Source organism: Pimephales promelas, chromosome 8 (genome assembly GCF_988280905.1).
Source record: "Pimephales promelas chromosome 8, fPimPro1.hap1.1, whole genome shotgun sequence".
In the NCBI taxonomy this organism is placed as follows: Eukaryota; Metazoa; Chordata; class Actinopteri; order Cypriniformes; family Leuciscidae; genus Pimephales; species Pimephales promelas.
This window is the reverse complement of record NC_142776.1, coordinates 16841126-16858942: the sequence shown is the minus strand read 5'-3', so window position 1 is coordinate 16858942 and position 17817 is coordinate 16841126. Positions and strand designations below refer to the sequence as shown.

At 39.0% G+C, this 17817-nt stretch overlaps 2 protein-coding genes across 2 annotated transcripts; one reads left to right on the top strand and one right to left on the bottom strand.

The window, feature by feature from the left end:
* The first annotated feature begins 10976 nt into the window (after nucleotides 1-10976).
* Nucleotides 10977-13153, top strand: LOC120462989 (uncharacterized). The gene is made up of 4 exons (XM_089134614.1): nucleotides 10977-11123; nucleotides 11797-11962; nucleotides 12513-12628; nucleotides 12887-13153. Exons 1-4 carry the CDS (start codon nucleotides 10983-10985, stop codon nucleotides 13151-13153), a joined length of 690 nt encoding a protein of 229 aa, XP_088990740.1. The 5' UTR covers nucleotides 10977-10982.
* A 936-nt stretch (nucleotides 13154-14089) lies between these two features.
* Nucleotides 14090-17504, bottom strand: LOC120467901 (uncharacterized). The gene is made up of 3 exons (XM_089134089.1): nucleotides 15706-17504; nucleotides 15137-15312; nucleotides 14090-14995 (listed from the first exon to the last, which is right to left on the bottom strand). Exons 1-3 carry the CDS (start codon nucleotides 15878-15880, stop codon nucleotides 14408-14410), a joined length of 939 nt encoding a protein of 312 aa, XP_088990215.1. The 5' UTR covers nucleotides 15881-17504; the 3' UTR covers nucleotides 14090-14407.
* Between the last annotated feature and the right edge of the window lie 313 nt (nucleotides 17505-17817).

Below are 17817 nucleotides of genomic sequence, written 5' to 3'. Positions count from 1 at the left end.
TACTTGGTGATTTCAACATACATGTTGATACTGACTGTGCAGAATCGCGTGAACTTATGTCATTATTTGAATGTTTCAATCTTGTACAACATGTCGATTTTGCTACACACTCTAAAGGTCACACACTGGATCTCGTCTGCACTACTGGTCTATATAATGTTTCTGTGCTTGGTTCTCAAATTGGACTGTCTGATCACCTCCTTGTTGAACTAAACTGTGAAATGCCTCTTCCCGCCTCAGGGTGAAATCCACTATAACCTTCCGTAACCTCAATTCTGTAAATCCAGTACTGTTTTCTGAATCTGCACAAACTTATCTCTCTGATATTACTGAACACACTAGCTCTCTTGATATCCTTACCAAATATAATGCTGGTATTTCCACTGCCCTTGAATTTCATGCTCCTCTTAAAAGTAGAGTTGTACCTTCTACACACACATCTCCCTGGTTTACCCCTGCACTTCGCAAGCTAAAAACAGCTGGTCGTCGTCTTGAATGCCTTTATAGGAAAACTGGTTTGACTGTTCATCTAACTGCTTACACTGACCATATCCAATTGTACAAATCTGCTATAAACACTGCACGCTCTAGTTACTTTTCTACTATTATTAATAATGCGTCTTCACGTTCCAGGGCTGGAAGATGGAGAGCTGAGGCAGCGGACGGATGACCAGAGGAAGACCGGGGACCAGGAGCGGATGAGAAGCAGACGGGGCTGAAGTAAGCGGGTAAGTATTCCTTGAAGTAAGCAGTAGCGGGAGTCTGTAGCCGATGAGTCGACGAGACCAGACGGTGAGTGACTGTGAGGAGTGAGTTTATAAAGGGAGGATGATTGGGACGGTGATTGAGGCGGGCAGGTGACAGTGATTAGAATGCTGGGGAGCTGGAACGAGTGGGCGGAGTGAAGGTGTCTGGTGCTGACGCAGATGGATCCGTGACACTGGTACTCTCACTAATTTTACCCCCCCCCCCAACCCCTGCTTATATCTCTGAGCTAATCAACAAAGCAAACACATCTTCCTGTCATCTTGATCTTGCTCCTACTACTTTACTGAAAAAATGTGCATCTGTGATTTCTCTGCCGATTTCACTTCTCATCTCCCAACTACTAAGTACTGGTTCTGTTCCTCTGGAATTAAAAACTGCTGCTGTCACTCCTGTCCTAAAGAAACACGGCCTTGACCCCACCAACATGGCCAATTTCAGACCAATCTCAAATCTACCATTTCTATCGAAACTGCTCGAGAAGGTGGTCTCTGCCCAACTTCAAACACACTTGTCAGCTAACAACCACTATGAATGTTTTCAATCTGCTTTCCGCACCCTCCACAGCACTGAAACAGCACTTCTCAGGGTTGTCAATGATCTCCTCTTGGCCACCGACTCCGGCTCCACTAGTATTCTAATTCTTCTAGATATTTCTTCTGCATTTGACACAATCTCTCACAGTATTCTTATCTAGTGACTCTCTGCTATTGGTGTTTCTGGAACTGCACTAACTTGGTTCACTTCTTACCTGTCCGACCGCCAGCATTACATCTCCATTCGCCAGGCTAAGTCCACTACTCTCTCTGTCCCACACGGTGTTCCCCAGGGTTCTGTTCTTGGGCCTCTTCTCTTCATCATCTACATGCTCCCATTAGGTAACATCATCCGTCATCATGGCTTTAAATTCCACTGTTATGCTGATGACACCCAACTATACATTCATTCTCAATGCAATTCTCCTTTTCCCACAAATTCCATATCAGCCTGTATTGATGATTTAAATGCCTGGATGACTAGTAATTTTCTCAAGCTCAACACCGACAAAACAGATCTACTTCTTATTGGCTCACCTCGAATCACACCCCGTTTCTGTGTTGACAATGTTCACATTGCTGGAGTTTCGGGTTCAACCTTCCACTACTGTTAAAAACCTTGGTATAATCTTTGATTCCTCTCTTTCCTTCCTTCCACACATTTCCTCGATCACTAAGTCTGCCTTCTTCCAACTCCGTAATATCGCGCGTTTGCGTCCATTTCTGAACATTAGCGATGCTGAAACTTTGGTTCATGCTTTCATCACATCACGGCTTGATTACTGCAATTCTCTCTTCTATGGCTTACCCGACTCTTCTATAAATAAACTCCAATACATACAGAACTCTGCAGCTAGGGTCCTCACATACATTAAGAAATCTTCCCACATCACTCCGATTTTACGCAGACTTTATTGGCTACCGGTACGCTTTAGAATTAACTACAAGATCCTCCTTATCACATTCAAAGCACTCCATGGTCTTGCCCCCCCAAGACATCTGAGACCTCTCAACATTACATGAATTCAAAACTCACCTTAAAACTTATCTTTTCGCTTCTTGTTTCTGCTGATTTCTTTGTTTTGGTACCACTATCTCAATTTATATTTGTTTTTTCTATGTCATGTTTCTATGTCTCAACGTTTTGTATTGTTTATATGTCATATTGTTATGTGATGCTCACTTGTACTTAACTGTAAAGCGACCTTAAGAACTTTGAAAGGCGCTATATAAAATAAACATATTATTATTATTATTATTAACATAAAATATAAATAATTACGCTGTGCATGTACAAATGAATGATTTAGGAGGGATATAGACTGCTCCCATAACGTAGCAATGACCATATTTACAGTATGTTCAGTAATTTTTAAATGTTATATTTTCTATTTTGAATGTACTTTATTTTGTATAGTGCTATGAACCATTTAATATGTATGTCCTGAATAAAGATATGATGATGATGAGTTAATGAGTGAAATATTTGTTCCTAAATATGATCCATAACTGTTGGGATTCAATTCAGTATGGCTAATGTACCCCTTTATACCCTTCATAGACTAAACCATTCATCAGAAAACACACACAAATACATTTATAGGATTGTGTATTGGCCTACACATGTTCAATCACACATAATAACTAACCCTATATATATATATATATATATATCAAATTATATATTTTTTAAATAATATAATAATATGTTATATATTTATGATGTTATAAAAATATTATATACATCAGGTTACCATAAGTTAGCTAACAACGTTAGTGACGTGTTGGTCACGTAAGATATTGCTGCAATTAACCTATATATTATCTTCCAATAAACATTTACTAGATCTGGCTACATAACATATAACTACAGACTAGATTCACGAGAGGTCGACTCGGCTAATGTGTGTAAAAGTAAAAAATACAGTAATTTCATTAATTTACCAGCGAGCGTACTTCGGAAGCACTGAAAATGAATGTGGTTCAATGCTGGAACTATCCGTGGTTGGAACTAATGGGCGGGTCACGCGTTACTTCCGCATTCCTGAGTTACAATGGCGGTCTATGGCACTATCAGAACTCTCTCAATACATGGCTCTGTCCGGAATCAGCGAGCGCGAAGGACGTATTCCGATTGGTTGGTGGCGTTTTGCGGCGTTTGTGAACGTACAGTTACGTCATTGCCTAGCCGGCAGCCGCGCCAAAATTCAAACGTAATCAAAAGAGTTATGCGCATTCAAAGACCAACGGATGAAGAATGTTCCCCCTTGTCGAGTGGAAAGAAGAAGCAGCACTGTTCCAACATCACACATGAAAAACTTCAATATGGATGATTTCTTAGACGGACTTGATGAGATCTGTAGGTTAATTGAGTGGAGAGGTGGACTGAAGAAAAAACCTAAAGGCGGATGGCCGTACAAGGCAACTGTGTTGCATCCTTGCTGCAGGTAAGTTAATTTCTGAACTTTTATTATAATTCAAATATTGCACATTAATTGAAATAATCGCTGAATTGCATGAGCTATTTAAAAGCTACTGATCATATCGAAGCTACAGATCGGATAAGGTTTTGGAGGAACTGTTTTAAGTTAAGGAACTGTTAAGGTTTTTATTTTATGTATTTTTTATGCTAATATTACTTTAACTGCTTGTGTGTGCGTTGTGTGCGTTGCATTTTCATGTTCTTTCGTGGTCATGTTTACATGCTAGGAGTAACGTTAGGCCCTGATTAACGTTAAGGTTACACTGCAGTGTATTATTCTAAGATATTAAATGTTTTTAATGTGAGAATAATATCTTTTTAAAAAGTAAGGTTTCAGCTGTCAAACACATCATGTAAGTTAGTGGAGAAAAAAAATACAATATATGCCTTTAGAGTCTAGAACTACTAATACAATAATATTAAAGTAAAAATACAGGGGTTGGACAATGAAACTGAAACACCTGGTTTTACAACACAATAATTTGTTAGAATGGTGAGGGTCTCATTTTGAATCCAAATACAGCACCAATTGACAGATAGAAGTCATTCACAGTGACCAGAGGGATTATAAGCCGTTCTTCCAGAACAGTGTCCAGGTCACTATATGATGCTGGTGGACTTGCTCCTCCAAAACACCTCAATAATATTCAGATCTGGTGACTGTCAGACCATGGGAGATGTTCAACGTCACTTTCATCTTCATCAAACCCTTCTGTCACAAGTCTTGCTGTGTGTGTTGGTGCATGATCATGCTGATACACGGTTTGAGCATCAGGTGCTCATGATCCTCCAGAAGGGTTTGGTAGTCCTCGGCAGTGTCGTGTCCATCAAATACGGGATTGTCATGATATTGGAGCTCAAACCATCACTGATCCACCCGTGCTTCATTCTGAAGATTGGCCGCCAGGCAGATGTGAAACCTCCAACTTTGGCCAGTGTTTCAGTTTCATTGTCCAACCCCTGTATATCTAGAGATAGGTATATGTGATAGCAATATATTGTCATATATTTAGCATATATAACAGTGTCACTTGCGATATAGGGACATATATGTAATATATTACATTTCCGTAAACAGACATCACCAGAGCAAAATATACCGTTACAGTTTAGTAGTAATGGTTTTATGAATTACTTCAATGAGAAAATAGAAAGCATCCGAAACACAATTATAAATGTACAATCCTCTATGTTGTCTTATGATTCAGCTTCAATTATGGCCTCTCTAGAACAACTAAACCGCTTTACAACGATAGGACAGGAAGAGCTAAATAAACTTATCATTGCATCTAAACCAACAACATGTTTATTAGATCCAATACCCACTAAACTACTGAAAGAACTATTACCTGCAGTGGAAGAGCTTCTCCTCAATATTATTAACTCGTCTTTATCTTTAGGCCATGTTCCAAAAATATTCAAGCTGGCAGTAATAAAACCTCTCATTAAGAAACCACAATTAGATCCAAATAACCTGGCAAATTGCAGACCCATTTCAAATCTTCCATTTATGTCCAAAATACTAGAAAAAGGAGTGTCCGCTCAATTGTGCTCTTTTTTTGCAAGAAAATGATATCTATGAAAAATTCCAGTCAGGATTCAGACCGCATCATAGTACAGAAACTGCGCTAGTTAAAATTACAAATGATTTACTTTTAGCTTCTGACCAAGGCTGTATCTCAATACTAGTTCTACTTGATCTTAGCACTGCGTTCGACACTATCATAAAATACTCTTGGATCGACTACAAAACTACACTGGTGTTCAGGGACAGGCATTAAGCTGGTTTAGATCGTACTTATCGGACCATTATCATTTTGTCTGTTTAAATGGGGAAAAATCAAAGATAACGTCAGTAGACTATGGAGTACCGCAAGGATCTGTAGTAAGGTCCTGTTACTTTATCCACTACAGTAAAAGACCTGGGTGTTATACTAGACCGCAACTTGTCTTGCGAAAATCATATTTCATATGTTACAAGAACAGCCTTTTTCCACCTTAGAAACATTGCTAAGCTACGTAATATGCTATCTGTTTCTGATGCAGAAAAGTTAGTTCATGCATTCATGACCTCGACACTAGATTACTGTAATGCTTCATTAGCCGGTTGTCCTGCATCCTCAATAAACAAGCTACAGTTAGTACAAAATGCAGCTGCTAGAGTTCTTACTAGGTAAAGAAATGATGATCATATAACACCTATTTTATCATCTCTACACTGGTTACCTATTAAGTTCCGTATCAACTACAAAGTACTACTACTGACCTATAAAGCCCTAAATGGTTTAGCTCCTATGTACTTAACGGACCTTCTTTCGCCCTACAATCCACCGTGTTCCTTAAGATCACTAAATTCAAGGCTTCTGGTCATTCCTAGGATATCTAAGTCCACTAAAGGAGGGAGGGCGTTTTCGCATTTAGCTCCAAAACTCTGGAATAGCCTTCCCGATACTGTCCGAGGCTCTGACTCGCTGACACAGTTTAAAACTAGACGCATCTCTTTAGTCAAGCATTCACATAATGCTTACCTTTTAGTCCTCTGTTATGCCATACGGAACCGTTTGCCACTGAAACTGCTTAACGCACCAGTGGGGCTCGACAGCCTTTTAGACAAACAGGTCGGCGCGTATGGTTGGGTTGCGGAGAGTTTGGGTTGCGTAGAGTTTGTGAGACAGTGGTTTTCTAACACCGACTCCCGTATAATGGAAATCACCCTTATGAAAGAAAAATATATTTACCAATATATTACTTGAAATATATTGTAATATATTATTTTCCTTTCCATTTTCCAATACATTATATATTGGAAATACATGGAGTAATATATTGATGATGCATATATTATACAATGTATTAAATATATTGTAATATATTGCAAAATATACAAATGATTGCTGCTTTCAATATGTTGAAATATATGGTAAATGAATATATAATATATGTAATTATATATCTGAAAATGCAATTTTATATTTATTAATATCCACCGTAATGTATTACAATTTGTATCAACTCTGAAAGGTAAGTCAATGTAATAATGTTCATTGTTAAGCACGGTCGTACTCTCCACTATTTTCATGAATTTAATGTCTTCTCTTGACATCTCAAGTTTTTCATCACTTGTTCTTTCGTTAAAGTCATGATTATACTGTTGCATCAACATACTTTCCAAGTGTTCCACAGATATGTGATTAGCAGTTACAACAATACATCCTGATTTAACACTAGTACCTTCAGAGTCTCCAGCACGAAGAGGCCCGTTTATGACCCAGCCAACTCTGGTCCTCACTGCATATGGTCCACCACATTGACTGTTTATCAGTTCCCATGGCTCCAAAACTTTAGGAGAGTCGGTTCCAATGAGCAAGAGCTCCCAGGATCCAGGAAAGCATAAGTATGCACAACTTTATTACTTTTCTGACTTTTCACCTTCACAGCCACAATGGAAAAAACAGTATGAAGAGTATCCTCTTCACCAGCCCCAATATGACCACACGTCTGCTGCTTCCCGGACACAGTGCTCCCAGTTTCTTTGGAGGTTATCCTTGTAGTATCCTCCTCCACATGCAGGACAGATGGGTGCTTCCTGTGACACACTTCACAATCCAAGCGACTCCTACAGTCTTTGCTTGTGTGTCCATGTTTCAAGCACCCAAAACAAATGCCCTTCTCCTTTAGAAACTGCATCTTGTCTTGTTGTGTCTTTCTTCTGAACTGAAAGCATTTTTCCAGAGTGTGATTGGTAAGAGAGCAGAACATACATTTGAGCTGGTGACCATGAGCTGTCAAATTTTCCATTTCTTTATATCCATCCTTTGGTACATTAATGCTGGTGGCAAATTTACCACTTTTCCTTTTCTGCTTAACTTGCATGGATAGCTTTGTATAGCTGGCTGGAGAAACATCATTAATACTTCCGAACAGAGGATCTGAAACAATTTTGACTTGTTTTTCAATGAAATTCACAAAATCCAAAACACTGCTCTGCTTCCAGTTTGGCATGTCCAACTCCTTCATATACTTTATATGATGTACTATATTGGAGCAACCTCGAAGAAACAAAGCAAATGACTGCAAAGCATTGACATCCTCAGGTTTTATTGAGGGCCAGTTGTTGATTTTGTCCATGTAAGCAGAAGAGATTGTATGTTCACTGCCAAAATGTTCAATCAAAAGCGTTTTTGCTCTTTGATAACCTGGTTCAGGGGCCATATGCTGACAACTTCTTACAATGTCTCTTGGTTGCCCCCTAGTGTACTGTTCTAGAAAGTACAGACAATCACTGAAATTTTGAGTTTTATCCTCAATGCAATTTTCAAAGGCTCTGAGAAAAGATTTGAAATACAGGGGATCACCATCAAATACAGGTATATTTCTCATAGGCAGAGCAGAGGCTGTGTTTTGTTGGACCAACCAACAGTGCAGTTATTTCATTTTGACGCTGCATGATGTTCAAAATGTCAGGAGAATTGATGGATTGATTGTCACAAACATCTTGCAAACCCAGTGATTGGGTACCTTGCCCTTGAAACACAGGAATGACATTAGGTCTGGGTAGTTGTTTTAAAACATGTTTGGGTTGGACACCAACAGGGACAGAATTCAACAAGTGACTGGAGGTAGGTTCAGAGCTTTTATTAGTGGGCACATAGCGTTCAGCATACGGATTAAGTTCATATGTCCCTTGAGTTTCTGATCTTTTCAAGTAAAAATTCATACCATCTGATGTTTGAGATGCACATTTTGACACTTTGGAGCCACACTTTGAGCTTACTTCCAGAACCTCCAATTTTGCATTAGTCACCTTTAATTCTGCCTCCAGAGCAAGTTGTTCCTTTTCTCTCCTTAAATTTTCCCGTTTCTTCCGTAAGTCCTCTTGTTCAAGTCGTATTTGTTCCTCCTGATCCTGCAAAATATGCCTTCGCTTTAGAGCAGCCATGCGCTCCTGTAATGCTCTTTCTGCTTGAGCTAATATTTTTGCAGATGCACTGGATGAAATCTTTGACAGTTTAGAACCAGCCTTTGAATGCGTTGCAGAACCTTTATTGGAAACACTGTCCTCAGGCCCAATATCAGTCGGATTATCAGGTGGTTTAATTGGAAGTTCATATAAATGGCCTGTGTTTGATAACCAACCTTTGACGTCATCAATGAAGCTTAAAAAACACTTCTCCTTTTGTTCAAAATATTTATTTTGTTTCTCCTTCTCATCCTGTGGTATGTCCAGTGACACAAACGACAAATGATGTTGTTTTGCCTCATCAACACATATTATTATTTGATCCAAAAGAGACTTGACTGCATCAATATTGTCTGCAGAATGCATCAACTTATCCATCTGATTCATGTACGATTTGGCTCGTCTACATAACACCGATCTTTTTTCCTGACACGTTTGCATAAAAAACATCATTCCTTTAACGGTAAAACTTGTGCGTCTTCTTGTAGGAAGCGCCGTGCCGCTTTTGGCTTTAGATGCAACGTCAGACATTTTCCCTTTGTTGATGTCGGTCAAGTACACACAGTTGTTTGCGGAGATTGAATAAAGCACATACCTTGTGAAACTTTGTTTGTTGCGGTGGTTGCCTTTGTGCACGGAGTCGAATGAACGCAGTAGCTGTTGTTACACGCGGTCGTGCGCGTCACATGTGAAGACTTGAGCTTTCGCTTATTCAAATTGCAGCAGTAACGTTAATATCCTACGCTCCGTAGTGCAGATCCAGCCCACGCCTCTGTAACTCCTAGGCCTTTTGTTTGGCTCACTCATCCAGGTGAGTAATGCACTTTCCAAACGGTAACGTTAATCCAGCAAACGACGAAAGTCCAGTATCCAGTCAACAATATATGCGGGGCGGGTTTTTTACTTAATGTAGTGGCTATTTGTCCATAAACTTAAAAAAAACAAACAAAAAAAAAACAATAAACTTCTCAAATGGCCACTTGAGGCTACGTCATGGTTTGACTTTACGCAGGTTTAGAGGTACCAAAGCAAAATGTCCATACCAAGATTGAGTTTGAGGAGGTTTATTCACACAGTCAAGCAAGCTCACAGACATTTCTTCTGCCTCTCTCACGCTGGTAAAAAACCATATGCCCTCGTGCCTAAAGCCTAGTTCACACTACATGATTTCAAAACATCGGGCTGAACTGTGCAGTTCACACTACATGACTTGCTCTCTGTGAAAACAGGAGTGTTCAAGTTGTTGAGCCGTTCACACCAAACGACACATCATGATTGATCCGCAACTGGAGCTGACGCACTACAGGATTTGACAACAACTCTGTCACCCAACGATTCAATCTCATCTACAAGCGTTCGCAGGGATACGGCCCTGATCTTAATGTCCTCAACAGTAAAGTCTAGAATTAATAAAGAAAATGCATTATTCATTAATTCTCAGTTATTCACCCCCATTAATTGTTTTGTTTAAATTCTCTGTTTCAAACTAAATATGACAATTAAATCCTTGAACTGAATATCCTCTTACTTCACAATATAATATAAATCACAACAAACAGAATTACAGTAAGATTTAATGTACATTTCCAATAACATTTTGCTCACTGTTTGAGGGCGTTTGCGATTTCTGTCCACCTTTTCTCTTTCTGGATGCGGTTGTTGTACATCTCATGTCCAACATCATAAAGGCATTCATGCTCATGTCACAGTTCGATTCAATTTTGATCTAAATCTTGAGTCCATTGCTTTCTTGACATGTTGCTGATCTTTCTGCAAACTCCTATTGGACGTGTTTGTTCGAAAATCGCGCATTTCGCGTATTTACCCGGTGACCTCAACCCATACCTTGCTCTGATTGGCTCTAGCTCATGACATCACTGAGATTGAGTCGCGCGACAGCTCTGGATATCTAGCATGCTGGATATTTTTCTGAGCTCGGCGACGTGTCTGTGAGCTGTCTGCGAGCTGTCTTTGATGCGTTGTTGGCTCTTTCATACTAACAGATTGGTGAGTGTTGCCTGGTTCAGATTACACAATTTTTTTGTCTGTTACGATAGTCACTGTGTCAGATTACGCGATTTTGACTCTTAAAATCTTGTCTTGTCGTGGACAAGAAACATGTCAGACTACACGTTGCTTCCTGACCAGTCATCGTGTGCAGTCTTTAACGACGCGCGTGATGTCATCGAGAAGGCGAAACTACTAGCGAGTGACTTCCGGAAACGAACGTAAACAAACAATGGATGAAGCGGCGAGTGTTGTATTGGCTGTCCTGTGTGCAGAAAAACGTAAAAAAAGAAAGAAAACCCGACAATGGACACGTTCCTGGATAGCTGGAAGAGAACAGTATGGGCTGTCAATCCTTCAAAGAGAACTTGAGGTAAAAAATATTGTTTTCTTATATATTTTTACTTTTAGCCAGTAGTACAAGTAATGTTGCTAGTTTGCCACAACGATAACATATTACAAAAACAGACTGTTAAAATTTAAATTTAATTGTTCACCAATGTAATTAAATACTTCTAATGTTCAGAAGTAAACGTTTTTCGTTATGCAGTCACATGGGGTAATTTAGCCTTTAACATAAAGTTTCAGTTCAATGGTTTAATGCCTTTGATTGATTCATAACACCATAATCTATAGGCTTAATCTCAATTATAAAAATTGCAATACCATTATACGCAAAAATATTATTATTGAGAGTGAAAAAAAAACCCTCCTTCCCTTAATGTCTTTAAAGTCACCAACTGTACACAAATAAATATTTAAAGACATTAAACATTAAAGAGAAGGAGGTTTTTTTTTTTTAACTCTCACTAAAAATATTTTGTGTTGTAAACTATACTAGTATACAAATGTAAACTATGCTATCGACCATCTCTAATCAAAGCTATTAAATTATTAAAAACACTAACATCATCGTAAAGCTGCTTTGAAATTATATGTATTGTGAAAATCACATTTTAATTGGAGGTGATTATTTGTTGTCTTTGTAAACCAAACAACCACACCATGTTTTTTTTTTTTTTGTTTGTTTTCTATTTACACTGTAGGACAGTGACAGGAAGGGTTTTCGTGAACTGCTTAGGATGGATGTGGAGGATTTCAGCTACTTGCTTGGCAAAGTCAGACCATTTATCCAAAGAAGGGACACGAAACTGAGAAGAGCAATCAGTGCAAGAATGAGGCTGTCACTTACGCTACGATTCCTTGCTACCGGTAAAAAGTAAATAAAAAAAAAAATCATATGACCTTGGTTTCACAGACAAAATGTAAGCTAGTCCCAGACAAAATGCAAGTTTGAGCTGTTTAAATTGAAAGGAATACTGCCATACAAAGGCAAAGCGCAGTAACTACATATTTGGTCAAAATGAGTTAAGCCGGGCTTAATGGGCTTTATGACGTGTTCTGTCTTGTGAAAAAATATCTGGTTTAAATTATGTCCCGTTTCGGAGATGCATTACCACATAATCTACCCATAACATGTTTGACTGGCTGGTATAAAAACTTTAAAGGCCTTTTTCTCCGTTTCTTTGTTTGCGTAGTTACTGCACTTTGCCTTTGTAGGGCAGAATAGCCTATGCACTTAAAATATATCAGTGACATTGTTTTGTCTCAAGATGCACACCAGTAATGTTTTTAAGGCAAGTTTATAAAAGCTACTCAAATGACCAAATTAATTTAATGCCTAATCTTTGCTTAATTAGCCATTTCTGTAAAATCAGGCCATGATGTATTATACACCTTATACACATGCTCCTTTCCACAGGAGAGACGTTTAGATCTCTGAGCTTCCAGTACCGGATCGGCCGTAGTACCATCAGTGAGATAGTAATGGAGACTTGTCAAGCCTTGTATGAAGTCTTAAAGGATGATCATTTAAAGGTAAGTAATTTGATGTAAATAACAGATGTACATTTCACAACAGTGGGTGGACACATAAAGAGAAGCCTTTACTGGAGAAGTCCCAAAACCAAGTGTTTTACCCAGAGAGTCAAAACCAGAGTAGATAATGAATCATTTTCTAAATTATAATTAGTGGACTTTAGGAAAAAAATTCTTTAAAAAAAAGGTATAACCTCTGTAAAAATGAGAGAACATTACATGTATTAATTATATATGGTGTTTCTTTTTTTTTCTCAGACTCCCACAACGGAGGCAGAGTGGAGAGAGGTGGCAATGGGATTTGAAAACAAATGGCAATTTCCTAATTGCTTAGGAGCCATAGATGGAAAGCACATCTACATCCAGCCACCTGCTAACTCTGGAAGTACTTACCACAATTACAAGTCCAGATTTCCTGTTGTACTCATGGCAGTAGTCGACGCAGATTACAGATTTATTTATGCAAATGTTGGCGTACAAGGAAGAGTGTCAGATGGAGGAATATTTGGCCAGTCAGACCTCTGAGCTGCCATGGACAGAGATCTGCTGAATGTCCCACCCCCAGAGCCACTACCAGGGAGTAACATATCTTTGCCCTATGCATTTATTGGTGATGAAGCTTTCCCTCTTCGAATCGACCTGATGAAGCCATACCCCTTCCGAAATCTGGACCATGGGCAGCGAATATTTAACTACAGGCTATCAAGGGCAAGGCGTACAGTTGAAAACGCATTTGGAATTTTGGCCAATAGACTCCGTGTTTTCCTTTCCAACATTGCACTGGAGCCTGAGAAAGTGACAACAGTTACACTAGCTGCACTCTGTGTGCACAACTTCCTGAGGAAGAAGGCGTCAGATGTGTACCTGCCTTCAGCCTTTGCAGATGTTGAAGATGACAATCACAACATTGTTCCTGGAGCTTGGAGAAGGGATGGAGAACTCCCCTCTGTGGCAGCAAGCAGTGCACGGAATGCCACAACCGCCGCCAAAAATCAGAGAGACAATTTAAAGGCATATTTTCTTTCACCTGCTGGATCTGTTTCCTGGCAGGAAAATATGATTTAAACACCAACTGGTTAAATCTTTTCATATTGACCACTATTGCAAGACGTATAGAACACTTGCTCAGAAAGACTTTTTTTTTGTACACTACAAATTACTAGTACTAGTACAATATACAACCAACTGAAAGGTTGAAAACTTTAGTAAAATGTTAAGGGATAGTTCACCCAAAGAATTTCTTCTGTCATTAATTACTCACCCTCATGTCGTTCCAAAGCTGTAAAACCTTCATTCATCTTCAGAAAACAAATTAAGATACTTTTAAACAACTTAATTTGTGTTCCGAAGATGAACGAAGGGCTTGTGGGTTTGGAATGACATGAGGGTGAGTAATTAATGACAGAATAAATTTTTCTGGGTGAATTAACCCGCTAAAGTCTTAATTATATATGTGTAATTAAAAAATTAGTAGAATGTGTAACGGTTAAAGAATGTAAAATGATTTGTGTTTTAAAAATGCACAAGATACATTTTCTTTAGTAAAATCTTTTATTGAAATCAAATAACACTTTTCTTGACTCATTTCATAAGTCGTAAGTTTTGAACAAAGGGAAAATGACTCGCAAACATTAACCCTTTTAAAATGTGCAAACATTTGCAAAACAGCTTAAACATAAACTGCATTCAAAGTGCCAACAACAAACAGCATTTCAGACACAATGTGACTGCAGTTTAGCACCATCACACACACAAAAAAAAAGGGATCAATACTTGAACTTAGACCCCATTTATTTCCTGGTCATATGCCTCTTCTACTGCCCTGAGGTAGCTCACTGGAGGGGTTACAGAGGGTACATAAATGGATGTATTCTGGTAGGGTTGGTTCAAATTTGTGTGTCCCTGCCAAGGCGTTTGGGGGCGTAAAGGTCGCTCAGGATCAGGATGTAGTGCTAATCTGGCCTCATTTTCTTGTGCATCGTATAACATCATAAGGATGTTGCGACGTAGTCTCATCTTGGTCAGTGGGTCTTTAATTAGCTTAATCTCAGTAACTACCTGTTTGGCAAATGTTTGATCAACATCCGTACTGGCATTTACCAGAGTTTCAGATACATTTTTCAAAATGGTTACTTTCTCCAATTCAAGTTCATCTAATGATTTATCTCGTAACTTTTGTTTGGGTTTGTAATGTGCTCTTTCAGGAACCTGACGATGCTGGTGTGATGATGAGGCTTCAAGTGAGGTTTGTGGAGTTGATGGTCCAGATGTGTGGTGGGAGGTGGAGGTGGATGACTCGAACACATCCTCCTCTGTCTCCTGATCTTCTCCACCCTCATCTGTGATGCTGTGTTCCAAGTCATCCAACTACAATAAAACAAGTTGTGTGAAATATCAGGCATTAACAAGTAATGACACAATACATGTTTTGAAAGCATATACTATAAAAAGCTCACACATGTATTTAAAAGTTAGAAAGGACTGTAACAACCTTTACCCCAAACTTACATTAAGTGTAGACTGAGACACGCGTTGTACAACAAAGGGCTGTAGAAACTGCAGGTTTTTTAAAATCCACTTCTGTCTGGAAGTTAATTCTTTGTCGCCGCTGCCACTCGGTTTTGAACGGAGAACTTTCCCATACTGTGTTCGGAGGGAAGCAGCTTTTGTTTGGACCTCACCGGCTGTAGGTAAGAAATCAGATTACAAATGTAAAATCTAGTCTCTGTAATTGTCAATCACACTACTCACTCGCACGCACACACACACACTCACTCATACACACATACACATAACATACATAGTCTCACACACACTCAAACTCACTCTCACATGACATACGCGCGCGCGCACACACACACACACACACACACACACAGACAGACTCGCTCACGCACTCATACATAAATAATCACACACACACTCAAACTCACACACTCTCGTTCATTCACACATACATAGCCTACATACGCGCACGCACGCACACATACTCACTCGACTCGCTCAAGCACGCACTCATACACACGTACGCACATACATGAATGATTAGCTAGCCTAATGCTAATTTCAGTACTCACTGGGTTGCTGTAGTGTTTCCGCTATTGTTCGCCAGCATTTGTCTTTTTGAATTCTGTCGTGGTAGTCCCTCGATGACACATCATAAAGACAGGAGTGCTGTTGCCACAGCTCCACGAACCTTTCCTCCATGTCATAACTCCACCTAGCACCATCGTCTCTCTTTCGTTTCGCCATTTTTGAAAGTTGTGTACGAAAACGCTTCTGTGCTCCTATTGGTCAACCTCATACATGTGACGGAACCCGTCGTGGACGACCATTTAAAAAATTAAACATGCTAGTCTTTTTATCGTGATGTCGTGAAGCATCGCAGACGCGACGTATGTTGTCGCCCACTATGACACATTATACGAGATGATAAGATCGAATCTTGCGTCCCGACGCCTGTTGTCGTTTACGAATCCCCACGACACCCTACGTCAAAAGGATCGTGCCAAAATCGGCCTAAAAACGTGTAATCTGAACCAGGCATCGCCCGCGATTTGCACACGATAACACCCTGACTTGTTGGTGACTCAACGATTTGCAAATCGGGCTTAAATCGGGCTTAAAATCATGTAGTGTAAACTAGGCTTAACGTACTTCCCAACTTGACCTACTTATGCAAATGAACGTAACACCACGTGACCAATAAACGAAAATACACGTAAAGCATAAATGCAAAATAAACCAAATTAACTTTAACAAGAAAAGAAAAGAAATAAATTAGGCTATAAAGTAACTTAAGCCCAAAATAAACAAAAAATAAAAATATAGCTCCAACACAAGCTTTAGATAGGCTTTTGTTTCAGCTTATTTATGAGACGCGCTCCGGAGATCATAAAGCGCGCCTGATTAAACAATATTTTTAACAAAACAAAAATATTTTATTTTACAAATAGGCCTACACAACGTTTTCTTGTTATTGTGAGTTTACACCAATAAAAGTAGTAGCAAATAATTGTATTATGTATAATGTATTTTTTTCTGTATGACCAGAAATGCTATTAGCCTATTTTAAATTGTTCCACTATTGATAGGAAATGTTTGCGGCCGCGGCTGCGTTTGTTTGTTATAATCTTAGCCTATTATAAGACTGATTTGACGAATTGCTTTGTTCTTTTTTTGTGGATAAAATAGGCCTATGTAGCCTAAATGGATTTTGCTAACGTTAATTATTATTTGCGTTTATTACTATAAATGAGTTCACAGAAGATAAATATGTTTAACATAAAATAATTTATAACTTATAACCAAATCTTTTACAGTTTTTGAACTGTGTTATTATTTTATTTATTTTTTAGCTTATTATATAGGCTATTGAGCTTTTTCCTCTAAAAAATTGGACTTTAAAGATAAAAGTAGCCTAAATGTAGGTGTTTTTAAAAAAAAAGAAAATGCAAGAAATTATCCATTTTAAGAAAGGATTTTAAAAACAATGCAATGCATCCTGCATCTAAACAGGAGGCCTGATTGAATCATGCGGCACACTCTGGGACGAGCCACAAACCCGTGAGTACGGATTGCGAAAGCGTGGGCACGGTTTATGAATTTGTGGGTACAGATTGCAAAAACTGAGGGCACGGTTTACAAATCTGAGAGCACGGATTAGGAACTCGTGGGTACGGTTTATTAATCCGTGGGCACGAATTGTTAAACCGAGGGAACAGTTTAAGAATCCGTGAGTACAGTTTATAAACTGAGGGGACGGATTGCAAAACCGTCGCCTCGGATTGTTTTTTTTTCCCCACAGGTGACTTCCCGGGCTCCGTACATGACAAACAGGGAATCACATGACAGACAAGAACAAGGAACAAGACAAAACCACAAAACGCCTTGCATATGGTCAGACAAAGGAAATGCGATTGACACATTTATTAACAGTGCAACATTTTTAAGAGTGCAATTGAACAGAAAATATGCAAATTGTAGCGGCTTGAATCCAATGATGTTACCGCTGAGAGACTGAGACAGGGACTGTTTGCAACTGACTGACGCAGAAACACATATCGATGAGGCAAATGATTTTTTACTAGCAATTCTTTATTGCTGGCTGATGTATATTGATTGTACAAGGTTTGCTGCTCAAAGTTTGCTGGTCAACATAGAATACATCGCCCCTGCTCACCCCCTCT